General features: G+C 52.0%; 6 protein-coding genes across 6 annotated transcripts; 1 reads left to right on the forward strand and 5 right to left on the reverse strand.

Moving 5' to 3' along the window:
* Positions 1 to 332: 332 nt before the first annotated feature.
* Positions 333 to 1,625, reverse strand: RP-L34E (large subunit ribosomal protein L34e). Its single transcript, XM_005854662.1, has 4 exons — positions 1,518 to 1,625; positions 1,329 to 1,429; positions 1,030 to 1,112; positions 333 to 707 (listed from the first exon to the last, which is right to left on the reverse strand). The coding sequence occupies exons 1-4, from the start codon at positions 1,600 to 1,602 to the stop codon at positions 632 to 634; spliced, it is 345 nt and encodes a 114-aa protein (XP_005854724.1). The 5' UTR covers positions 1,603 to 1,625; the 3' UTR covers positions 333 to 631.
* A 701-nt stretch (positions 1,626 to 2,326) lies between these two features.
* Positions 2,327 to 3,334, reverse strand: RP-L36E (large subunit ribosomal protein L36e; the record flags this gene model as incomplete). The annotated part of the gene is made up of 3 exons (XM_005854664.1): positions 2,327 to 2,690; positions 2,940 to 3,059; positions 3,281 to 3,334. Coding segments are annotated over 3 exons (285 nt in total), but the record flags the coding sequence as incomplete, so codon positions are not given.
* A 552-nt stretch (positions 3,335 to 3,886) lies between these two features.
* Positions 3,887 to 7,905, reverse strand: NGA_0233502 (uncharacterized protein). Its single transcript, XM_005854660.1, has 2 exons — positions 7,600 to 7,905; positions 3,887 to 7,350 (listed from the first exon to the last, which is right to left on the reverse strand). The coding sequence occupies exon 2, from the start codon at positions 6,184 to 6,186 to the stop codon at positions 5,554 to 5,556; it is 633 nt and encodes a 210-aa protein (XP_005854722.1). The 5' UTR covers positions 6,187 to 7,350; positions 7,600 to 7,905; the 3' UTR covers positions 3,887 to 5,553.
* Positions 7,906 to 15,478: 7,573 nt separating this feature from the next.
* Positions 15,479 to 16,209, reverse strand: NGA_0233402 (putative protein conserved in bacteria with a cystatin-like fold containing protein; the record flags this gene model as incomplete). The annotated part of the gene is made up of 2 exons (XM_005854659.1): positions 15,479 to 15,982; positions 16,147 to 16,209. The coding sequence occupies 2 exons, from the start codon at positions 16,207 to 16,209 to the stop codon at positions 15,479 to 15,481; spliced, it is 567 nt and encodes a 188-aa protein (XP_005854721.1).
* Positions 16,210 to 17,088: 879 nt separating this feature from the next.
* NGA_0375300 (uncharacterized protein) lies at positions 17,089 to 19,416 on the reverse strand. Its single transcript, XM_005854663.1, has 4 exons — positions 18,960 to 19,416; positions 18,504 to 18,755; positions 18,074 to 18,195; positions 17,089 to 17,601 (listed from the first exon to the last, which is right to left on the reverse strand). The coding sequence occupies exons 1-4, from the start codon at positions 19,296 to 19,298 to the stop codon at positions 17,583 to 17,585; spliced, it is 732 nt and encodes a 243-aa protein (XP_005854725.1). The 5' UTR covers positions 19,299 to 19,416; the 3' UTR covers positions 17,089 to 17,582.
* A 1,608-nt stretch (positions 19,417 to 21,024) lies between these two features.
* Positions 21,025 to 25,224, forward strand: NGA_0375010 (dna binding protein; the record flags this gene model as incomplete). The annotated part of the gene is made up of 3 exons (XM_005854661.2): positions 21,025 to 23,029; positions 23,193 to 24,227; positions 24,361 to 25,224. Coding segments are annotated over 3 exons (3,904 nt in total), but the record flags the coding sequence as incomplete, so codon positions are not given.

Here is a 25,224-nt window from a genome sequence, read left to right on the forward strand (position 1 = left end):
GACGTTCTCCGAGGTCTCTTCCTCCTCCTCCTCTTCCTTCGCGTGAGGAGGGGGGGGAGGAGGAGGCAGGGGAGGGAGGGAGGGAGGGAGGGAGGGCGTGACGGGGGGTGTACAATAGGAAAGCAAAGCGTGCGAGCCAGCGGCTGGGGAGGGACCAAGAGAATGAAAAGTGAATTGATGGTGCCTGTGTTTTCATGTAATGCCAAAGACCAAAGAAAAAGGGGGCCGTGACACCCGCCGCCGCCGGCCTCGGAGACAAGCGAAGCACGTCCTGGGACCCTGCAGGGAGAAAGGGCTTCTGAAAAAAGAAAGAAAAGGTGCGTGCACTGTGCTTCCGCCAAAGCAAACAAAATTGCTTCCCGCCAGCCCGGCCCACACCCATTCTTTCTGGGACGCAGGCCTTGTCTGTCCTCCATTTGTTGTATCTTCTTCCCTGCTCCTTTCCCTTGGTACCTCCGGATGGGCTACATGGCCTCCCTCCCCTATGGTCGTCGTCGAACGTCATCGAAAGCCACCAGCCCCTCTCCGACGGGCCAAGCCATGCGCTGCTGCAATACAGACGCCCGACCTTCCTCTTCTCGTCGCGTTTTTTCCCTCCTCGTCCACCCCCTTGTTGCTATCCGCCCTCCCGTTACTTCTTGGACTTCTTCTCGTTCAAGACTCGCTTCACAATCTTTTGCTCCTCGATTAAGAACGCGCGCACAATCCTGTCCAAGGTGAAAATAATGGAAGGAACAAGGCGTTAAAAAATGTCACTAATACACCTTCAAGCCTTTCTTTTCTCCGCTTTCTCCTCTTCATCTTCCTCTTCCTCCTCCTTGTCAAAACCATCCTGCAGATTTTAACCCAGCGTCAGAACGAAAGACTAATTATGTGTTTTGCTTCGCTCACCGCTTCCTTTCCAGGAACGCGTCTCACGAGTGCAGAGGTAGGGATTCTCATTCATCATTCCACTTCATCCTCCTTCAGTCCCTCCTCTCTCCTTCTAACCCTCCTCTTCCCTCCTCTCCTTCCACCACACCTACGCACCGACTTCGGACGCAGGAAGCGCATCGCGATCCACCGTAAGCCCTAGATACCGTGCGCTCTCGCTTGTGTAGGTTCTTGTATTCCTGAGGGTATGAAAAATGCGGAGGCAGGAGGGGAGAGGGAGGGTGACTACAACGAAAGTATGGCCAGAAAGCGCTCCATTTTCACTTCGCCCTGAGTACATTGCATGGTCCGCCAGAATGAAGTCAACCGAAAGCCAGATGTCATGTGCTAAAAACGCAAATCAGACAGAGTGTGAGGTAGAAGAGGGGCTGGAGGCAGACGAACTTCCTCCTTACCTTGGTTTTGAGGTGCTTGATGCCTGGCAGGGCAATCTTGCAGTCACCACAGTGAGGGCCGCGCGTTTTCTTCTTAATTTGATGAAGAGTCAGTCGGCCACCTAGAATGTCGCAAAGTGAGGTGTGCTCAGGGTTTTAATATCAAATTCTTAGGCATCATGACGGACACCCTTTCCTCAAGAAGCGTACCTGGAGTCTTGACAATAACACGCCCATTTGACCTGGTCGCGTAAGCATGACGCCGTTGGTAAGTGACTCGCGTGTCCTTGCCCATGGTACAATGTCTTGGACTGATGTAAATGGTGGGTTGGTGAATATGTTAGGAGGAACGGTGAGCGCTCTCGCTAGCCTAGAGAAAAAAACATAGCAGAAGGGGGGGGCTCTCGATGGCTGGAAGAAATGCAAATAGTACGAGTGCATCCATCCCTCCGGTCACAGCCCCTGACCATTCCATTAACTAGACGCAAATTATCGCATTCCTTCCTCCCGACCCCGAGACGACCGACACACAAAATCGCACAGGACAGTGTGCACATAATGGTGGTGGTGAGAGCCACACAAGGGAAAAAGACGCTCTCGGTCCACACGATTACTTCCTTTTCCACCATGCCAAAGGAAAACCATTTTTAACCCTGAATTTTGGACGTTAAATGCCCGAATAAAACGGCACATTTGATGTGTTTTTTTTAATATCGAGTAGCTTGAGGGATAGTGATGCCGTCGTTGGTCTACTTACGTCTTGAATGTTTAAGAGTTTCAGACAAAGTGCAAACTCTTTCAATGCGACATCCAGCATGAGATTTGCTCTTTGTACGGTCAAGGCACAGCCTGAAATCCGATATAATGACACAAACAGTTATGCAACCATGTTGTTTCAAAGGTAATTCAGTAATGCTTACACGAAAAAAAGGGTCTTCTGCTGACACTGTACAAGAGTCGTGAAAGGATCGGAAATATAAAAAAGTATTTTCTCCAACTCAATATCACGGTAGCTCGCCTTGGTTTCCACACTTCTATTCTTTCTTTGCAAGATTTAAGAAGTTTGAATGACCCCATCTCCACTTCCAAGCGCTGTTGCCCGATACATACAAGCCTTTAGTTCGCCTTCCCCTCGCCCTTTTCCAAGCATGGATCGGGAGAACTGTTAGAAATAGGGTTCAGTTTCAAGCGTCGCTTTCTATCCTCCCACAACATGCGTTTCCACAGAGCTTGAGTATTGAGTAACGAAGCTTGAGGCTAGCTTTGCAGAGCCTAGTGGGCAGCCTGGCGGGCCCGAAGCTTGCTGTAGTACTCCTTAATCTCCTCACGTTTCTTCAATGCGCGTCGGTGCGTCCCCAGGCGCCTCTTGGCGAATTTGTACACCTATAGATGCGAAAGGTAGATAGAAAACACAACTTGACATGAGCATGAAAGCCTACACGATTGAACATAGAGCACGGGTCCCACTTGAGACAGGGAAAGACGAAAAGCACTTCAGTGCTCTAAAGATGTCAAAATATCTCGAGATTAAAAAGTCAAACAGAAAAACCTGCAAATTAAACAAACATGCGTATGTCATAATGCTCAATCAATATCCAAAATTAATCTACGAAAGCCCTCCAGACTGCCTACCTTCTTCTCAGCGCCCGAGCCACCAGTCTTGATCACGTCCAGGATGCGCTTCTCGTAGGGCATCAGGCCCACAACATCCCGAACAACCTCGCGTACAAGCTTGACTTTCTTGACCAGGGTCTGCAGAGCACAAGATGGGAAAGGTGAAAAGGGGTGAGAGGTCTCTACGGGTAGGCTGCTCTTTGTTGTTTCGCAGCACCGCCCCAGGAAAAAGTATCGGAGGTGGTCAAAACTGCCAGAAAAAGCTTACTTGTCCCTGATAATATTCTACACATTGTCTGTGTGCTCTCTCTTTTTGCTCACTTCGTCTTGGATTTCCAAATTCCCACAACCAAACTTACCCCCTTGCGACCCGCTGGCCTTTTGGGTACCTCGAGCTTCTGCACCGGGTAACCCTTATTAATCCCACGAATGGTTCCAGTGCTAGACATGGTAGACTGTTTAAAGCGTGTCGGGAAATGTATTGGACATGCGATGAGGCCCTCCGGTATCAGAGAGAATTGTGAAGAAGAGAACTTCTCCAGTGTTACCATGAAAGAGCGAGGAAGGGGCCGCATAATGGTATCCGTACATCCCTATAACCTGTCCAAAATGCACCTTCCACGTCCACAATCCCACCATCAACGCACATACCACGATTAAATGGCATGGAACACCTTGCGCACGCCCCAGGAGCGCTGGGTAGCCCCAAAGAGGGTGGATGGCCATGGCCCTATCTCCTCCATCCCTTCCGCCCCCATAGCCTCATCCTATCTCCCCCCCCGCCCCCCGCCCCTCGGAACAAGCGTCTCCTGTCATACTTTGCGTTGACTTCGATCCAAAAGCCGGGCGTGACCTTCTCTTTTTGATTCGATGACCGGGCCCTGAATGTTGACCGCGGAGAATGTGGCATACCAATTGACTTTTCGTCATGTGTTACTAACTGGGAAAAATATCATTCACATTGTCAGGGGAAAGTTTGTTGCCATTGCCCACTGTTCGGTGAGAGACATCACGTGCTGTAAAAGCTGGCTTTGCTCGCGCTAGCAGCGTCTCATAAGAGGCTCAGGTTGGCCCGGAGGGCCGTGCCCTATTAGTCTGCATGGTCAACATGAGGTCAAACGAGGCAAAGCGGAGCCCGCGGTCGAATTTACGAGGAATATTCAATCTAGGCAGAGATGCACGGATAAGCGGACTACTGGCCTTGCTCACCTCCAGCTGGTTCCTTGACGGTGTGGCATTCCATTCGCCTTCTTTTCATTCCTGCAGTAGGGGGCATGCCAGATGTTTTACGACACAGCCAGCTAAAAAGGTGACAATGGAGATGGTGACCGGGCATGGCAGCTCGAGCCCTATCCCTCCCGCTCGTGCCCACCCTCCCAAGCGTCTCCCAGGTCGTCGTCCCCCGCCCTCGACACAGCACCGCAACCTGCATGGTGGGGGTGGACTGTGGGAGATCAACAATGAGATTAATTTCTGGAGCAAACAACGCAATTTCGACCAGGTCCTTGCCCTGGCTCAAAAAGTGGAAACGGAAGGGCTGCGCCCGAACATCTACACGTTCCACGCCCTGTTGAACGCGGCAATTGCCTGTCGTCGGGGCGAGGCGGAAACGCTGGCCGTGTGGCAGAAAATGACAGAGGAACACGGGCTACGACCTACTGTGGTCACGTACAACATTTTGTTGAAGCGCTTTTTTGGCAGGGGCACTCCGGCGGCCCAACGCCAGGCCCTCGCGGTCCTGAACGAAATGCGGCAAGGGGGCGTGGAGCCGGACGTGTTGACCTTTAACGAGTTGATCAACATTTGTGTGGAAGGTGGGGACATGAAGGCAGCCGCGGGGTTGATGCAAGCCATGGTGCACCGGGGCATGGCCCCCGATACCCGGACGTACACCACCCTGATCAAAGGACACGGCCTAAAAGGGAATTTGATGGACGCTTTCGAGACGGTCAAGACCATGCGCGCCCAGGCATTGCCCCTGAGCACGTATTCCTGTAACGTGTTGGCGGATGCGTGCATCCGGTGCGGCCAACCGTCCCGGGCGCTCGCCCTTTATCGGGAATTCGAAGCCGAGGCCGACGAGGCCGGGGGCGAGGCCGGGCGGACGTTGGACTTGAAAAGTTTCAACATCATGATCAAGGCGTACCGAGGGCTGGGGCACGTCGAGGGCGCCCGGGCGGCCTTGCATGCCCTCGAACGTCGAGGGTTCAAAGCCGACACAGTGACCTACAACACGCTCGTGGACCTCCACTGTAAGGCCCAAAACCTGGGGGGCGCCCGATCCCTGATCGAAAAAATGAAGGAGAATGCCGTACCGGTCACGCACCAGACGATTCATCCCCTTGTGCAAGAGGAGATCATCGCCCACGGGGTGTCGTGGGAGGAAGCCCTGGACCTGGCCACGGCGTTGCTCGGTGCGCATGGCCTCAAGCAGAACGACGTGACCATTTGCACGGTCATGGAAGCCATGTTGAGCCTGGAGCGGCCCCGGGACGCGATCCAAGTCTTTGTGCGAAGCTTTTTTGCGCCGAGGGAAGGTGTGAGTCCGGCGGAGGGAGGGAAGGGGAGAGAGCGGTCGGAAAGAGGAAAAGAGGCTATGGGCCGAGTGCCCCGTCCGCGGGTCATTCCCAGCCTAGTGGCTTTCAACGGACTGATCAAGGCCTACCGCGATTACGTGGTAGGTCTGGACATGGAGGGAGAGGGGGGGGACATGGCCCCCCTCCCCCTCCTTGTTTTCCCTCCCAACGGCGGTTCGCCCCTGTGGACGCAAGCCACCACCCCGCGGGCTGTCTTGGAGGCCGCTGTACACCTCCCTTCCTATTTGCAGACCTTGGCTGCCATTACTCCTACAGCAACGGCTCCGTCTCCTTCGTCTTCCTCGCCACATTCCAGAGCCCCAGGCGCCGCGCGCCGCTCTTTCGGCACCTCTCATCTCTTTGGCGGCCCGGACTCCATCACGTACAACATATTGATGGATTTCGCGGGAGAGCTCGGTGACGTTGAGGCCTTGGAAACAATCCACGCGGCCCGGAACGCCGCAGGGTTCGCCATTGACCATTACGTCATCCATTCGTACATGAAGGCGCATGCTGTACGGGGGAACTTGGCCGGGGTGACCGAAGCGAAGGAGAAAATGGAAGCTTTGCGAGTACCAGCCAATGAAAGGACTTTCAGTGTCTTGGTCTTGTCGCTTCTGCGGTGTGGGCAAGTGGAGAAGGCGGAGCTGCTCCTCAAGAACGCGCTGGCTCGACAGACCTACGTCCATGACTCGCTCTTCGTGGCATTTATACAGCACTACACGTCTGCCCCTTCGTCTTCCCAGCAGCCCTCGGCACCGGAGAAGCCAACCTCCCGCCTGGTGGCGGCGCGGGAGATTTTTGAAGCTTTCAAAGCTCGTCGCAATCCGGGGGCACCGATGCCGGCAGCGCCCCAACAGTCGCACGGAAAATGGGCGGGTGCGGTCTGGAGCGCCTGGATGGCCGCCTTGGCCCGCAAGGGGGACCTGGACGGGGTCCTGGCGGCGTGGAAGGAGATGACGCTATGTCCTTCCTTGGGCGTGCGGCCGACCCGAAGCACCTACGCGCAAGTTATCCGGGCCGCCTGTGTGGCGGGGGAGGTAGAGACGGCATTGCAATGGGTGCAAAATATGCGGGGAAAAAAGTGGGTGCCGGACGTGCGCGTGTACAACGGCTTGATTTACGCCTGCCTAGAGAAAGAGATGGGTAAAGCGGACAGGAAAGGGAGCAAGGGGGGCGGAGGCCAACGACTGCTGGTAGAGGTTCTTGAGATGATGGAAAGGGACGGAGTGCAGCCTAACGCCATCACCTTGAGAGCTAAGGAGGGAGTCATGCGCGTGCTTGCCTCACGGATGCGGGCCGTGTCGGACACGATGGTTGGAAAGTTAAAAATGCTGGCTTTGAGCAAGCAGTGGGCCGAGAGGACCGAGGGAAAAGGGTAAATGAAGGGAAAGAGAACCTTCACTTACCTGCTTGTAATTTGAGGTGCGTAGAAAAGCAATGCTAGTCAACTGTAATGAATAAATCGATGCATTCCGTACATGGCCAATGCTTGTACATTGTACGCGATATTATCATCATTTGATACGTGTCTTCAAGCTATTTACGATACAAATATTTTTTTCGCGCGATGTATTAGCCTTTTCGATCAACCTCGTCTAATGCTTACACATCCTTTTAAAAACGCCTTGAAAAGCTTAGCTTTTGCAGAAGACTCGTATGAGCCACATCTAAACTTGGGGGCTTTTTGACAAAAAACTCGTGCAATGTCCTGTGGACATGCCCTATTGATCAGGGCTATTTAGAGCGAAAGCACTGACATGTTAAAATGTATTCGACACTCATGAGATTTAATAACACACTCAATTTCCAAAGCTTGAAATTCTGGCCGTTGACGCCTCTGACAATTGCCCCTGGATGATAGTGAAATATTTCTTTCATGAGAAAAAGCCGTTGTACGTAGGCCCGGGCAGTACAAAGGGCGTACGAACCCGCACAGAATCATCAGAGAGCTGGGTTGAGTGTCGTCAAAGGTACATCGAAGTCCGTGTCATTTTGACGAATCGTTCAGCAATGCATTCAGACATGTTGATTAATTTATCCTCACGCGATTCTGTTGAGTCACCTTCACTTCAGAGCAGATATCGCAAAAAAAAACGTACCTTGTCGTGAGGTGCACTTAATGAGGCGAGGCCTATGAAGGTCAAGCTCCGACTTGTAGGTGGGGCAAAAGGCGATGGCATGCGTCCTGATGTTCATCGCGACTCACAACGAATAGCGCTGACTGACCCATCTCACGAAGCGGCAACTCCCATAAACACTGACCGAGAGTAAAATGATCCTCCTGCTTAATAGGAGCCTTTGAAAAGTACTGCTTCCTGAAATGCGAGTCACATTCGCAAGGACGGGCTTGAACAAGCTGGAGGGTGCTACAATTTATGGGGCTGGGTTCCGGCGCCCATTTCTGTGGTATCCTGGTGGGTGTCCGTTAATTCATCCCAAAAAGGCACAGTCTACCGTTAAATATACCCAGCCCATGTATGGCACAATAAAGCCCACCCAATTGAATACACTCGAACGCCCCTTTTCCACAAGGCTCGAAAAGTTGTGACGGACATGGGGGTATTTGGAGAGCTCCTTGTGACCAATAGAGTCCAGAAAGGCGAACCGTTTTTTTTTCCGTTACAGCGTTTCCTCCTACTCTTGCATGGTAGGAGCGTTCAAGCACCCATTCACACGCATGTTGTGTACGTGACGCGTCCTTTTGCCATATTTTGACGACGGCATTTGGTCTTGGTTGGTCTTGAGGTATGTTTTTACGCAAAATCGTCGCGCTGCAGATGAGACTTTAATCCCAGTTTTCCTGCCCGAGGTGCGAAGGGCTAGCCTGCCCATTTCTTTGAAGCTCATACGCTTCTGATAGGCCCTTCATTTGCCCAACCGTTGGGTACGATTCCTGACCAGGGGGAAAAAGATAATATATGCCATTTATGCCTTTACAATGTCACCATGTAGAATTCTATATTCGCACTTGTTCACTTTGAGATGTTGCAAGAGGCATCATTCGCGGGATAACTGGACTGCAGATCGATCTCTTAAGTGTGTCAGCCCCTCTTGAACATCATTTAATGCTTCAATAGTATGGTCACTATCTTTGGCTGGATAAACACTTTTATGACCGTCAAGTTTATCATAAAAAACTGATGGTCATATGCTGTCTTGCCCTGTACAAGGGCTATTTGTCTTTGCCCTCGCTCGTCACCGTGCATTGTGGGTGCGATCTCGAGGATAAAATACCTTATATTTTGCGCATTTTGTAGCAGTGTCGATCACGTAAGGAGAAAAATTATGTTGGGCCATTAGATGCCGATTTTTGTTATAATGTTGGCACAGGGAGCAAGTGAAAAGCCGCCATGCAGCATCGGCCCATATAATATGTGTAACCACCCCTCCTACCAGCGACTGTCTTCCTCCCTAGCTTTTGCATACAATATGCTACCATACCATGCGGTCCCCGTGAAGCCAAACCTCTGACAAGAGTGGCTGATTTCTTCGGGGTCCATGCCCCGATGTGTCAACAACTTCTCACATTCTCTTCACCCGCGGCACATTCACAGGAACCATCTGAAATACCCGTACAAAGCTCATAGAATGACTGCTTCAGAAGAACTTTCTCTCCGATACTATGAAGTGTGTTGCATGCTTCTCCAACGATGGCGGTACTCCACTCAAAACAACCGGGAGGATATGAATGATGCCTGTATCGAGAGCGGTGCATCCTACGACGAATTGCGCTCCATTCTCAAGCACCTCCGTGCCAAGTACATGGCTGGTTTCAACAATGCCCAGAAGCAAGGTCGATTTATCGACGATTTCTACGGCTACTACACTTCTACCAAGCGGCCTCGGGGACGGCCTCCGACCGCAGCGGGTGGGACTGGAAACGGGGTGAAACTGCCGTCGAGCAACATCCGTGCCCAGCAACCGTCGCAGCCTGCCTCCTCAGACATGGTCACTGGAGCCGGAGATTTGATGGTCGAGAGCGACAGCCAAAGCAGCAATGACGGAAATGCTCCTGTGGGTGGCACAGGGCGTTTGAGGATGCCTTCAGCCCGGGCCCGCAAAGCCACAGCACCCTATGAGGCCCCTCTGGCCAGCACGCACAGCCGCTCTTCCTCGTCCTCCTCGGCCTCATCCACCTCTTCGAGTCGCTCTCGGAAAGCAAGCAAAAGCCAACCGCTCGCCAAACGCTACCGGCACGGGAGCAGTGAGATGGTCGGCTACGTCGGGCCGGAAGGAAATGATTACGACAACCTGCAGGCGTACCAAGAGAAAGCAGGAAGGAACCAAGCAGAGTTCGAGAGAATAGATGTCGGGGGCTCCACACGGTGCCGGATGGAGGGGAAAGCAGGGGAAGAATTGGAGGATGAGGATGCGGTTGTGGTTATGTTGGCACCCACTGGGCAGCATGAACGGCAAAGTTCGCTTTTCGATTTGGTGACGGCCGTCGAAGAAGCCTCCGGGAAAACCGATGGTAACCCCGTCGCAAAAAGTCGGGCCATTAGCCCTGCTCTGGATGATCACGGGCTCCTCCTACTCGGCCTGAAGGCACACCCCGTCACATTCTCACACGCCAAAACTTCTCCATCCACGACGGCGGGCACAAATTCCGCGAAATCTTTGCTGGAGACGCAGTCCAAGCAAGAAGCGACGCCCAGCGAACGCACCAGCTGCAACAACAGCGTCGGCAGCTCGGGGGAAACCAGCTTGACCAAAGTGCCCCCATCCTCCTCCTCGTTGCAATCCGCCCTGGGCGGGAAAGCTTTGGAAGGTCGCGTCTCCGCATCTTTCCATACACAGCCAGCCAAGACAAGCAGTATCTACCCGGGCCACCCCCTACCCCCGCAGCTGGCCAACATGCCTCCTCGCCTGCCCTACCCCCCTGTGACTTTTCAAGGGCATGCCTCCCATCCTCAATACTACCATCCGCACCACTACTTCCACAACTTGAGTACCCCTTATAATCAGCAGCCTCAGCAGTCTGTAGCCTACTATAATCAGTACCCTCCCCAGAAGCATGAGCGTAAAACCTCAGAAGAACAGCCCGCCTACTGCCCACAACCGCATCAGCAGAACAGCAGCAGTCAAGCAGACTTGCTGCATGCGTCCTACTCCTCCACCATGAGCACGCATTCTTTGCCGGCCATGTCAGGGCACGCAGTTGTCGACGTGGTCGGCCCTGCGGACACCCCTACGGTCCTCTCTGGTACGAAAATAGGCACGTGCAAGACCGTCGGCAGCAACAGGGGGCAAGGGCAGGAACACCACTCGCGAAGAGAGGGTACAGACCGCACGGCCCAACACATTGTAGGCAGCATGGTGCGCGACATGAGCGGAGCTGCCCCTGCTGCGACTGTCTCTTACTAATCGTCAAACCTGAGGATGCTGCCGCATTCTACTGTCACCTGCTTTACCATAAAATCCCGCAAGTTCAAGAAGAGAAACGGAGGAAGGATGTTAACAGGATGTAGGGTATTTTTTAGAAACTTTGGGGATGTCATCTTTGACATGCTGTCGACCTGTCAGATCACGCACTCACGCACATCTACTCATAGCAAATTTGACGAAGTACGTACGTCTGAATAGAGATTCAAAGGTACATGCTACCAAACCCGTCGCAATTTTTACGCGCGTGCTTATCTATTCATGAATATATCTATAAAAATATATACATGTATATCCATTTATAGAGAGGTAGATGTGTGTCCCAGTATGTGTACATACATGTTTCGACATGTTTGTACACATTCTCTCTTATATCTTATACGGTGCTTGCGGCTATGTCCGTGCGCGTTGTCGCCCGGTATTGATCGGTCTTCTCTATCTGTGACAAGATTTTCCTATTGTTATTTTTGTCGGATGTGTCCGTCAAAAGAAATGATAAAGGTGTCGAAAGGACTGATGGGACCTTTTTTTGGATTGTCTTTCTCTGACCAGTGAGGGATCTAGGCGTTGCGGACGCGCAGTCAATTGATGCAAACAACATAAACAAAAGTCATGGATGCATTTCACAGATATCATTGAATAATTAATGCTGAGGAAAAAGAAATTGAGACCCGAAATCTTGGTCTGTGCATAACAAAAGTAAAATTGTCTTAGTGCACTGACAAAGGTTGGCGGGCATGTTGTCCGACCAAAGCGAAGAGTTAATGCTATTGAATACAACCATATAGGAAGAGGGGAAAAGCCAGGTTTAAACAAAGAGGAAAAAGTCCTTGCAACCTCAGCTCTGTTCCGACAATGTCTGGGTTGACCATTATTTGCGGCCGTTTCCGATTTACTTTGTTGCCATCGGGGCTTGACTATCCTTGAAAAGAGACAGCAACAATTCTTCTTAAAAAGACTTTTTTATATTTGCATTGGAAATTCTCATCATGATCTTTTCATTGCGCATGAGATTAGGATCATGAATCTCGTTCAATATATAGTTCTAACACATCAACTTATAAGTTTGTCGCGTGCTTGAAAGAAATTCGTCATTATTTTAATGGCAGCTCATAACATATGCGATGAAGCAAATTGTAAGTGCAACCGACCATCGTGCGTCCGCTAGATCGGGGTGGGGAACCTGCATTTGCACTTCGATCCAGACTAGCGGAGATCTCGCCTTGAAATGTCAATCATGCCCGAGAATATCATCCGCCTACGGAAAGATAAGGCATCGATTTGTCTACATAAGCAAGAGACGAGTTTCCTTGCCGATCAAGATAACCGACAGGCGGGTGAGACGCTTGTTGTGAAGCTGTCTGTTGGGTTCAAGCAATTAAATAATAGTGTGCCGCATCATGAGAACGCTTTGATCTTCGCCATAACTTTCTTCAATCTACATCAAGCTCTATGAAGATTCCATATTTTAAGTTTTGAGTCACAAACTTTTCGAAGTCGACCACCTGACATGGTTCGGAAGGGCAAGGCCGTGACGGGAGGTGGCGGCACAAAAGTCCGAGAGAGGGAACGAATAAAATAACGTTGGTGAGGTGTAGGAGAACACCACGTTGAAAGATTCAAGTGAGCTGACGCGCGCAAACTCAAAGCTGGTGGACAGGATCATGTGTAAATTATGACACTATGCTGTGCGACAGCAGGGAAAAGACACACTTGGTCAATTGAGTGTCGCATAATCGCCGTGAGACATACCGGCATGATCACACAGATAATGGCGGCGCTATCGTATGACCAGGATAAAGTCCGAACAGGGGATGCCGCCCCATCTGCTGGAATTTTGCTTTCCTCAAAGTTTTTGGGGGATCCGACAATTGAAGACATGTCTCATCCTCATGTTCTGTTTTGATCAGATTATTCGCGTCGTGGATTGGGGGATCACGTCTTGACTGCCCACATTTTGTCTACATAAGCCGTCCTGTACATGGCACCCAAAAGTATGTTTGCCAAGAGATATGTGACTTCCCCCTTCCTTCGGATTCCCCCATAGCTTGCAGTGAGCTGTATATTATGTCCTGTTATATTTGCGAGCATATCTGCCCTTAACGTGCACGCATATGTCCGTCTATTCATGTATGCAAGGAGCGAGGTCATGAGTGTCGGGAGATTTATGTGTTTCTTAATACACGACCTTGGCTCATTCGAGGCAAAAGTCATATAAGCGCATATTTATAGTCAATCGCCCACGATCCAGGGCATCTGCTTTTTTATGATCTTACATAAACATCTACCCTTACATCTCTCGCAGAGCTCATCAGAGTTCATCTTGAATTGCCTTGCACGCCTGACTCCTCCAATGACGACAAGTGAGGAGATCTCTCTGGAATATTACCGGATTTGCTGCGCACTGCTACATCGCTGGTATTTCGTTGCACACAACAACCGAAATGATATCAGTGAAGCCTGTTCTAAAAGTGGAGCATCTTATGAAGAACTGCGATCCATTCTGAAATACCTTCGGGCTCACTATGTGGGTGGTTTTTTGACTGCGCGCAAGCTGGGACAGGTTTCTGATGATCTGTTCGCCTACTATCTTTCCCTGAAGCAGCAAAGGCGCCGTCGTACTGCTACAAAAAAAGACCACACGAATGGTGGTGTAGATCTTTCTTTCACCCCTTTGTCTATCGCCTACTATCTTTCCCTGAAGCAGCAAAGGCGCCGTCGTACTGCTACAAAAAAAGACCACACGAATGGTGGTGTAGATCTTTCTTTCACCCCTTTGTCTACGAGCAGCAGCAGACCCATCAAATCGACTGCAAGTGTGCATGAAACTGGTAATGCTGAGTCAAAACGCAGTAAAAATAATGCTGTCAGCCGCTGGCTTCAAGCCCCCCTTTCCACAGACAACCAGAAGGCATCTTCTTTCAACTGCGACCATGAGCGGCCTTACCATTCACTATCGTTCAGTCAACGCCCACCTTTTCGCCTTGTGCATCGTCTCCACTCCTCCCCTCGTGCCACGTCGACAAACAAAAGTAGTGTACCGGCTGCTAGACTTCATAATTATTCAACGCATGCATCGCCTTCCTTTCTTTACCCTCAATTGGCTATGTCTTTGAAAGGCAATAGCCCTTTTGATATTCGTTCAGGCGGACAGCAGCAGCAGCAGCAGCAGCAGCAGGCACTGGTTCACCCCTTCCCTATTACCTACCCTACTGACTACGGCCTTAAGGTCATTCACCACCGATATCAGTATCAGGTGCGGCCGTTTGACGAGCCTGTAATGCTCTTATCTTCTGCATTACGGGCGAGATCGCAAGAACAGCTGCAACAGCAACCACACTATGGCACGCGTACGTCTCAAAGCACGTCGCCTTCCAGACAGCAGTTGACCATCACACCGAGCCGGAGCACTCTTGAAAGCACCACACTGACCTCGAATTGTGACAACGCGAGCAGCTCACTACAGCCGTGTGGCGCCGTTGCCGCAATTTTATCTAACATGTCGCCTTCATCTACGAGCTACCATGACGATAGAAAAAAAGGGACAAATTCTAGGATCCCCACTCAACGAAGATACCATCGTACAGAGCTTGGGCAGAGAAGACACCGTTGACGGAGTAAGTGTCTGCACTCTCCCGCTCAAAGGCAATGAGACCAAAAGGAATCTATCGAGAGCGAAAGATTGCAAAGATTATGGAGCTGAGGGGTTCAAAAGACATCTTCCAATCGATGATGCCCGCTTGCCTTTGAAAAAGCGTCGCTGCCATATTTCCCACAAGCACGATGACGTCTTAGCGGTCTCTGTTCTTCTAGGATTAAAGATGCAAGGTTGACGGGGAGTAGATAGCATTAACGTATACGTGACATGAGACGGAAGAAAAGTGCATGGAGAAGATCTTAACAGTAAGAAATCATTAGAGGACTGTTACGCATGCAACCAGATTGTCAAATTGATGAGCTACAAATACCTGCAAATTCGTGGATGTTTACAAGTTGGGGGTTATGTAGAGTTTACCTGCAGTTTCACATGAAATTTCGAATGAAGTTACACATGCATGATACCAAATACACCGATGTTTGACTTTTTTGCGGGCCCACATCCAATAGGACAGTATGTCAACTCTTTATCGAGGAAAGAGAGACCTAAGTCTTATAGAAACAGTGGAAAATGTTGCTCTCTAGTCAGAGGGAGAGCTTGAAAAGAATAGATACATTTACATTTGTTCGCGCACTTATGTAATGGATAATGCTCTTCTTTGGTCCAATTACGCTTTGTGCATCAATCACTCGAAGTCCTACTTGTTTCCTTCGACCTCGTTGTCCCCCGCAAAAAGTGCACTTGATCCTGCATCACTGGTGGCGTATGAGTATAAGCTAATGTGCATGTGTGCCAGTGTAAATTGGACAATAATTGTGTGAAGGTGAAAATGCGTGGTAGTGTCAGGGAATACTATTTGAGTTCAATGCTTCACACACATAATCCGCGACATATTTCCCTGCCAAGACATTCGATTAAAACTACATATGGCCACGAAATTCCTTTGACTTTCCATGTCCAGCGTCTATCTGACATCTCAAGTAATCTGCTTCGAAACTTTAGCTGGGCGGGGCTACAGTGGTGGCTTTCTTGAGCCCAGCGGGTGCCACGGGCATGGCAGACGAATGATGGTCGATGATCTCCCAAGCTCCCGAGGCCTCATCACGTTTGTACACAAAGACATAACGGGCTTTAGTGACCTTTTTACCCTCTGGAGAGTCAAACGTCACAGTATAATAGCCATCGTTAAGCGCGATATCCCCATACACACGAATGTAGGGCTTGTAGTCCGACACTTTCAAGTTGGGCAAGCGTGCAAAGACATCGAAATAATCACGGATCTCTTTTGGGTTGACGCGAAGCTCCGTAGAAACGGTCGCCCACAGCACACCATCCTTTGCATAGAGAGCAGCTGTTTCAGCGGGGCTAGTAGGCTTCTGTCCCGTCACGGTCTCAAGCCACTTCTCGGTCGTCGCAGCTACCTCAGCTACCACTTGCTTGTGCGAAGGGCGCGATGGAATAGTCTCACGCACCGTAGAAAGCAAATGTACAGGAAAAGCTTTCTGTAAGAATTGTTATATTAAAAATTGATTTTTGGCCCGCGTCAGAGATTGTAACACGTGTAATGGGGAAGATGCATGAGCAAGGGAAGGGGCCATTCTTCCTATGCATGCACGTTCATCGCAATTTGTGGTGGTATCCCCTTCTAAAGTATCACGTCTTATACCTTGGCCGTAATGGAGGCTTGAAGCCGCAGGGACTGGGTTGCTAGGGACTTGGCAAGGAGCATTTTGAACGTAAGAATGTCTAGACGGCATGGTGTGTTAGAAAATTGCATATATAATGAGAAGCTTGCATAACAACAAGTGGAGCAACAGACTTCTTACCCCATAATGTTTCAAAAGTACTAGCATACAACCATAAGAAAATATTTTCACGGGTAGTTGCGCCCAGATAAGAGCAAACGAAATATTCTTTGAAAGGAATGGAGCAGGGATGGGAAGCGCGGTCATGCAGGGATCCCTGAAGGGGGCCTAATGGAAAAAGCCAACAACATGGACAATTTTTTGAAGGCTCCACAAAAGACCAATGAATGTGAAAATACTTAATGGAAAAAAGGTGCATGTAGGGATGAGATGAAATTGCACGAAAGGTGGCGATGAATACGCGACCTTGTTGTGAACGGATTTTTGAAATTCAAAATGCATTTCCCTAAGAATTTGGACAGCATGAACTCATCTGTGTAAAAAAATCAGGCGACGACATGCGACAATGACTAGTGCACATCAATGTTTATACTCATTTTTGCATATATGTACCACTTGCATATGCATACGTGGCGTGGTGCCTATAGAAACTAGCATTTCCCTTTTTAAGCTAAACGGCTTGATGACAGTTGGCAGCGTATGATTTTTGTTATTTGTGCTTCCATGACTTTTTATTCCCTCCTGTAGGTTTTTTGTGACTTAAATTCATCCTTTTCCGAAGATTTTTTCACTATTGTTTGACGTGTGTAAGAAATTCACCCGCAAAATCGCTGAGGCAAAAACTTTTAGTGTCGCCTTAAATCAAACGGAAGCAAGCAATTGCAATACGTTTCCTGAGGCGAAGAAAAGTGAAATGACGATAACTGTCTTGGCTATCTTATGTGCAATGTGTACACGAGATCAAATCATGGCTAGAGAGATGTGACTTTGGCTTACTCCATCAGACGTACAAAATTTAACAATTACCACACAATTACGTGACATGTTATACAAAGTGTTCTTTACCTTTTTCAACAATCCTATTTTACCTATGCTCTCGTAGACGAGCCATCCTGGCCCGAGTCCATTTAGCCCGTGGACACGCCTCTGCCTTTCCCGACACTTCGCTCATCTCTCATGCATATTTCCAAAACCTCTCGACCCTATCTTTTCTTCCATTTGTTCTCTCCTACTCCCTTTCTTCTTTCCCGTCCCCCCCCTCCACTTCCTCTGAAAAACAAGGTTGACATAAACCGCGCTTGCAACCGTTTTAGCATACGCCCCCTCAAAAAGACGCGCCGACCGAATGCGTGACTCCCACTATTTTCGAGGCTTGATGCTACTGGAGCCGCAGAGGGGGCGGGAACAGAATTATCGGACGTAGGAACGGTAGAAGCATCTTCACAAGGAAACAGGGCTAGAAAATGATTGCCAGCCTGGAATTATAAAGGGTTTCAAGCAAATAAAAGCAGGAGGCATAATAAGATCAGGTTCAAATAGGTTGACAAGTGGAAATCGCTCCCACACAGGAGAACATCATTCCCATTGCGGCCAAGCAAAGATCGCAAATCCATGTATGGAGCACCCTCCTTCTCCACCTGGTGGTTACCTTACCTTGTTATAGAAGTAAGGGGCACAGTCAGGAAAATTGCAGTCAGCTATCAAAATATGCAAGCTCTTTTTGGGCGAGAACTTCGGCATCCCGCATTCGACCATCTTTTTGAATACAAACCTGTAAAGCGTTTGAATACCGTTGAAATTCCCAGAAAATAGAGTATGAGTAACCGCTTTTGGTAGTTATCGTACGGCCGGGACACATTAGCGTTGCCTTGCACATTGTAAAAGTTGATCCGACAGATTGTCTTCACTTTCGTTCCACCTCATTTTCCCTCTCTTCCCCTTCCTTACCTTGACCAGAAGAGCAACCCCACGGGCTTAAGCTCATACAAAAATATGGGACGCTCCAGGGCGTTGGCGAGGGCGACAATTTCTAGCCCCCCCCCCCATTCCTTCGGGTCACGCAGGCGGACCTGGGAGATACGTGCGTGGTGACAGGGGAAGGGATGGTGAGAACTTTGAGCCTCTGTCTCGCGAAGAGAAAGGGAAAAAGATGGGACCAACCACCCCCACGACACGATCGCTCAGACTTCCACAAGTATGAATCCAATGCTTGCCATTCCGATCATCGAGCGACAAAAACATTTTCCGGGCAGCAACACAGATGAGAGTACAAGAAATTGCGAGACTGGCACGGAAACGACGCCTTTCCAGCCACTCAACACGTCCTCACAAGCATGTCAGAAACCCCCACGTCCAGACGCCCCCCGTATGGCCGTACCAGGTACTGCTCCGCCGACAGGCCCATTTCCTTGCTCGTCATGTCCAAGAGCTCCTGGCTTTTCATATCCTGGTTGTACGTTACGGTCAACAATCGACTGGGATCGTCCGAGAGATAATCCAAGGCTGTCTGTCTGAGCACCCCTGCGGCCTTGCACATCGCCTCGTAGTCTTCCTGGGGGTGTGAGCCGTTTGTCGCGTACGCCAACGCCACGTAAATGGCATGGAAAAGGCAAGACCCATCACCAGGGACCTATGGGTAGGCAAAAAGTAAATATAATAAACAAGAAGCTTGATACCCCATTTATGCAGCGGCTAGACGCGACCCTTCAGTCACACCACAAGGACACATTTCAACACCCAGATTCCTCCATTAAACCTCCCATCTCCTTTGTTGGGCGTTCCGTTTCCATCTGCCGGTCCCGTTCCGCGCAGTTCCCCTGATTCTTTCCCTCACCTGGCGCACGCGCATCTTGCTCTTGCTGTGGTGCACGTCCCAGGTCTCCGAGAAAAAGCCACCCCGGCTTATACTGTTGTAGACTTCCAAGCGTCCATCTCCTGTGGCCGTCCCGCTCGGGAAATTGGTGGCCGCAAACGAAAATCGAAAAGTGGCGCTGGGCGCGACAAGCAGGAGGAGGAGGAAGGTAGGCATGAGGGTGGGAGAGCGACGTAGTCTTGCTCCTCGTCGGCTGGGGCGGGCCCGACGGGTAGAGACGGATATCATGGACAGAGGCCAGGGAAAGGAGGAGCAATACTGCGTGGCTGGAAGGGAAGACAGGCACGGTGTATCTTTCATTCAGACAGGCTGCACTTTTCCTTGCGGTTGCCTATGTGCAGTTTCCAGGCGGTTAGTGCCAACACTTTTCCGGGAACAAGACCCGCAAGCGCACCGAAAAACGAGCACCCGTCCCTGTAATAAATTGAAAAATACTCTCGGTGAGATGATTGCTTGGAGCAAAATGGATGACACCTACAGGCTTTCATTGTCTGTCCGACCAAAGCAAGTTGAGGAGTCGGACTACACAGGCGAGGGGGTTGCTGGCTTCCTCTTTGCCCCGGGTTTTCTTGCCCCAAATGAAGGACAGCAACGGCAACAGGGATAGCGAGATCATATGATGGTGCACACACGTTGAAAGCATCTGAAATCTGCGTCCCAAATGCTTGACCGAAAATAATCTGTACAGGTGATTTTACAAACGTGCCCATGACGGAGAGGACGCAAGTCCGGGGACTGCTCCCAAGGGGAGTGCATGGTACATCGCAGTGCATGTAAATGACCCTTGAAAAGCAAAACCTCAACCTCCATCACCCCGCGCTATCTCTCTGTGTGCAGATTTTTCCTATTTCCTTACGTTGTGCCGGCCATGCACCCAGTCGTTCCCTAACACGCCCCCTTTTTCGGGCGCCGAAAAACCCTCTGCCAGGCGCGTTTCCCACCCCAAGAATTTCGTCCTCGCCTCAGCCGGAGGGGGCTGGGGCAATGCATGCCACGAAATCTTCCCTTAAATATTTTCCAACGTGGCACGAAAGGCTGCGAAAACCCCTGTCGACATGTGCATGTCCGTAGCGGGACATGTATTTCGAATGGATCGGCAGGGATGTTTCAGGGGGAATTTATTTGGGTCCGGGCCCCGCCCCTGCCTGGTATCACCTGACGCGGGCGCGTAAGGCCGTCGATATGCCCGTCTCGAGGTTGAGGAACCGAAAACCATGACGAAACGAGACCAGCCCGGCGCGTGGGGGGCAAGCCTTGAGCCTCTCAAAGTGCTTAGGAGGTGGAGGCGTTGTGCTTCCTCAACCTGCGTGGGATCTGGTGGGTGATGGGTGTGGTTTTGTCGACCATTTCCTGTCGGTGGCTTTACGCTTTGGGGTATTTTCCATGCCCTTCACGTCTGGGGCATTCCGCGTTTTGCCTCCTCCGCCTCTACGCCGGCCTCTGTGATGCACCCCACCCGTCCGTGCCATAACACATCGATAACGCTCAATCCCCAGTCCATTCATCGTCTTAGACCTTGAAGGGGCACAGATTCACATATGCATGTCGTCGTCGTGACCGAGGGGGGGTGGAGGCCGAATAAGGGCAGGGCCTCTTTAGGAGGCGTAAGCTCGAATCCAAATCGATGCCCTTTCACGCTTTCGACACGTGGCATCTTGATGGTTTCCCTTGGAGGCCTGTCGACATTTTACGGCGTGACAAGGAGTCTAATGAGGCTTGAAAGTGGCAGCGTATCGTCACGCCTGCGACAGTGTTGCCCTCCCTTGACGGAGACAGAGCAAGAAAGGCTTGTCTCTTCTCCATCGAAGAAGCTTTTATTTACCGTAAATTTTGCTCACAGCTACATATTCTCACCTCAATCAAACGCCCAGAGAAAGCAGTGGAGTGAAAGGATGAGTCCTCCGTGCATGGAAAGTGCTCTAAGGAAGACTGGAGCTGTTTGAGGACGCGCGTTCGCTGTCACAAAGTCAGGCATTTTAGCTGCCTTTGACGTCGCGAAAGTTTGATAATGGAAAATGTTGGCAACATGAGTGGTGGCAGCCCGAGTGGCTACCCCCCCATGGCTCTTGGACAGCAGCAGCGGCTCAACAATCAGCAACACGAACCATCGCCCCAACAACTTTACCTTCCACCTCAACAGCAGCAGGAACAGCACTTCGCTGCTTATCAAATGGACCCTCCTGCATACGGTCAACACACGTACGGCTACATGACCGGTGCAGGGGTTGGTCACAGTGCGCCTTCCCCCCCCGTCTACCATGCACAGCCTCCAGCCTATCCCGGGCCCTACCCCTCGCACCCTTACGGCAACCGGACTGGGACAATGCACGACGGAAACGTCAGCGGCAATAGCGCGCACGCGCACTACCCCACTCCGTACCACCACGGGCGGGAGCACGGGGAGGGAGGAGGAGGGAAAGGAGAAGAGGGGTCCCTGTCCCTGTCAGCGGCCGCCATGCAACAATTTTATCTCCAGCAGCAGCAAGCAGCCGCAGCAGCAGCAGGTATAGGACCGCAGAGCTCAGGCGTTGACGCTGTAGCTTGGTACGCATTGGCACAGGCCCACCACCAGCACCTGCAGCAGCAGCAGCAGCAGCAGCAACAACATCGTGATCATAATCACCAGGCCTTGCCTGTACAACAACATCATCACCATCATCACCAACAGCAGCAGCAGCAACAACAACAACAACAACAACAACAACAACAACAACAACAACAACAACAACAACAACAACAGCAACAACAACAACAACACCCTCAACACCACCAGGCCTTTGCGTCCCACCTGACTGGGGATGGAAGAAAAAGAGGAGGAGAAGGAGCGGACGTTCAGGCGCAATTACCCGAGTTGCAATTTCAAGCGGAAGTCAGCGGTAAATCCCACGTATCACAAGAACCTAACCGCAAAAAAGTGCGCGAACGTTCCGCTCCGTCCAAGCGAAAAGCTGCCGGAGAAAAAGGAGGAAGGGGGGGGGGGAGGAAAGGGGGCAGGCCACCGAGTCCCTCCGCGTATTTCCCTCCCTTAATGCCCGGTACCGCTGTCCTCCCGGTAGATAAAGAGTCTGAAGCGGCACTGTTGGCCGAGCTGCGAGCGGAGGTAGAGCGGTTGGCCTCTCAGCGGGGAGAGGGTGGGGGGGAGGGATACGAGGGAGAGGAAGAGGAGGAGGGAAACCGAGAGCCGGGGGATGGGCCGAATGACCCGACGAAGAAAAACGGCCATGCGAACAGTGTGGATGTGGTTGCCAAAGCCCTGATAGATTGGCGTGTGGAGCAAGTCTATCCCGCGGCGGAAGGGGCGGAAGGGGTGCTGGAAGGGGGAGAGGGAGGGAGGGAAGGAGAGGGGGCAGGACAAGTGATCTACGTGGATGTTCACGGCCAAGTCTTTGCCTCCAAGGCGGCGGCGGTGGAGGCGTTGTTGTCGCGGGTCGTCCAGGAAGAGGAGCACCGGAAGATGAAGGCCCGAAAGCGCGGCGAGATGCGGCGGAAGCAGGAGGCAACCCCGGGTCGGGACGGCAGCATGTCCTTGTCAGCAGGGCCGGAGCCATCGCCTGCCAAGGTACCCGGAGTGCAGAGTCCATCGTCCCCTGCAACGTCCGCCCTGCCCTTGTCCAGCACGGCCAAAGCCGTAAAGGGCCCGGCATCGCGTCCCTCCCTCCCTCCTCTCCCTTCCATGAATCCCTCCGTTTTGGAGACGCTGGGGGGCACGCTTCCCCCCCTGCCCGCCCACAGCAATACCTCCAGCACCTCCTCGATCACGGGGGAGGCCGGGGCCTACCGACCCACTCCACTCGAAGCCGACGCGGCGGACGGAAACAAGGGGGAGGAGTTAAGGGGGGGCGGCGGCAGGGAAGACGACGAAGGGGAGGAAGGGAGTAGGGGGGAGAGAGGAATGGTAGATTCCACATGTCTGTCCCCCGCTTCCCTCGCCCTGGCCCGCTCGAAGGTGTACGACGAAGCGAGGACTTTCCTTTCGTGCGCCGTCCTCAAAATGCCCGTGCAGCTGGGTCCTGTTCGCATTCTGTCTTTTGGTGAGCGCTCAAGGGGAGGACAATAAGGAAGGAGGAAAAGATGTAGGGAAAAAAAATGGGGGGGGGTGTCGGTTTTTTTTCACTGATGCTCTGACAAACCAGAAAGTTCTGGTTCTGAAAGCGTCGATGTATTTAATTTTCACTCCTTTCTCCCTCTTTGCAGGTAAAATTGATTTTATTCGTCCCAAGTACCATTGTGAAACGGAAATCTGGCCGTTGGGGTTCAAAGCCGCGCGCGTGGAGATGAGTCATGTTTTGCGGCAGCTTCTTGTTCTCTTCTTCGAAATTACCGAGGGAGGGGACAAAGGTCCGAATTTTAAGGTGATTCTAGAACTTTCCAAACCGCTCTCTGGTGGAGGAGGGGGTGGGGGAGGAGGGGAGGGAGGAAGTGACGGAGGGGGGGGAGGAGGAGGGCGTTTTGTGTTTCATGCACGCAATGCGAGGAAGGCGTGGGGCGACGCCTTGGACAAGCTTTGTCTGCTTGAAAAACATGAATTGGCCCGACGCAGGGCCAGGAAAAAGCGGCGTCTCGCTGTTTGCGAAGACAAAGTGAAGGAAGAAGAAAGGGAGGATGACGGGAGGAAAGCTCTCGTGGCATGCGACCCGGAGGAGGAAGAAGCGCGGCGTGCCCTGGGGAAACTGTACCGAGAGAAAGTGTTGCTGGAGAAAGAAGTCCTGAAAGAACGGTGCGAGCTCTTGGCCCAGTTGGAGGCCGACGCTAGGACGGAAGCGTACACGTGGTTGAGTCAAAGCACATCCACTGCATTGGCTTTGCCGGTGCCGCCCTTACGCTTGCGCACAGGCGCCAAGCGGGGGAAGCCCGAGAACGGACAGACAGAGGGGGAGGGTGGGGTGGAGGACGGGAGGGAGGACGCGTCCGTCAGGCCCTGGGTGGATTATCGATCCTTCTTCACCGACAGCATTCGCCGTTTGATCGAAGGTTTGCCGGGGGCGGATAAATGCAAATTGTACGAATTTGTGGACCTGCGCCGCCCTGCTTTCGGACAGGGCGGCCACAGGGAAGGGAAGGGAGGGCTGGGAGGAGGGAGAGACCCCTTGTCCGACTTGGTACCGGCGTCGGAGGGGGTGAAGGCCCTTGCAGCCGCGTCTTTTGGGCTGGAATCCTCAGCAGGGGTTGTCAATGAGACCGTAGTCTTGGCGCGGGCCAAGGCGGCGGCGGCCGCGTGGGCAGCCGCAGGTGAGGAGGAAAGGGGAGGGAAGCGTTTTAAAGGGGGGGGGGGTAAACTGGGGAGGAAGGGGTAAAGTCAAAATGGAGGGGGAGGGAGGGGACGGAGCGGTGAGAAGCGCAGAGGAAGACGCGACGTTGAAAGCGGCGAGGGAGATGGAGCGGGAGGAGCTGATCCGCCTCCGTTGCGAAGAAGTCCGGCAGCGGGAGGAGGAGAGGCGGCAGAACAAACTCATGGAGAAAGAGGAGAAGAAACGCAGCAAGGAGGAGCAGCGTTGGGAGAAGCGGATGCGTCAAGTGGAGAGGAAGCGTCGGAAGGAACGGATCAAGGAGCTGGAGCGGGAGCTGAAACGTTTGCGAATCCGGATGGACAACGACATTCAACGCCGCCGGGCGGCAGCACGACAGTTGGTCCAAGTTGGGGCCGACGCTCCGGCGGGTATGGTGGCCGTGCCTCAGCTTGCTCATGAATCCTTGATAGACGACGCGCACTTGGAAGAGACGGAGAAAGCGTTGCCCCTGCCCCCATCGTCTACACCCTCCTCGAATTCGCGCTTTTCGTCCGCCAACAACCTCCTTTCCTCTCGGACCATGGCGGACGTCCTCCAAGTCTGGGATGTGGGCTACACGCTCGCGGGGAAGATGGGGATGTCAGAGTGGCCCTCCCTCTCCCTCTTCTTGAAAGCCTTGGATGCCGCAGAAGCCTGCAAAGACCGTCATCCCACGCCCCGGGAAGAACGACGGATGCGCGTCCTTTCCGAAGTGGCACAACGCCTCACCGGCGTTCTCCTCCCCGACATCGTGCAGACCTTGATGTATTCCTCTCCTAGCCAGGGAGGAAGCGGGGCAGGGAGCGGGGCAGGCATCGACCCAGATCCGACGCTGCCGTTGAACGAAATGACATGGCCGGAGTTGGCCCGGTGGGCCTTTATGGCGCAAGCCTACCGTGTCATGCAGTTACCGGTGGATTTGGCATATGCATTGCGTGGTCGCGGTGTAGATTTCCAAA

Source organism: Nannochloropsis gaditana (assembly GCF_000240725.1).
Source record: "Nannochloropsis gaditana CCMP526 unplaced genomic scaffold scaffold425, whole genome shotgun sequence".
NCBI lineage: Eukaryota > Eustigmatophyceae > Eustigmatales > Monodopsidaceae > Microchloropsis > Microchloropsis gaditana.

Coding starts and splice junctions, on each gene's coding strand:
- RP-L34E (XM_005854662.1), bottom strand. CDS start 1,602: ATGGGCAAGGACACGCGAGTCACTTACCAACGGCGTCATGCTTACGCG. Junction 1,113..1,328: donor TCAAGCACCTCAAAACCAAG/GTAAGGAGGAAG, acceptor TCATACCCTCAG/GAATACAAGAACCTACACAA. Junction 708..1,029: donor GCTTCCTGCGTCCGAAGTCG/GTGCGTAGGTGT, acceptor CACCTTGGACAG/GATTGTGCGCGCGTTCTTAA.
- NGA_0233502 (XM_005854660.1), bottom strand. CDS start 6,186: ATGGACGTAGGTCTGTCGAGCCAGCGCGTTCTTGAGGAGCAGCTCCGC.
- NGA_0375300 (XM_005854663.1), bottom strand. CDS start 19,298: ATGAAAGATACACCGTGCCTGTCTTCCCTTCCAGCCACGCAGTATTGC. Junction 18,756..18,959: donor GCAAGATGCGCGTGCGCCAG/GTGAGGGAAAGA, acceptor GCCTACCCATAG/GTCCCTGGTGATGGGTCTTG. Junction 18,196..18,503: donor TGTCGGCGGAGCAGTACCTG/GTACGGCCATAC, acceptor CGTATCTCCCAG/GTCCGCCTGCGTGACCCGAA.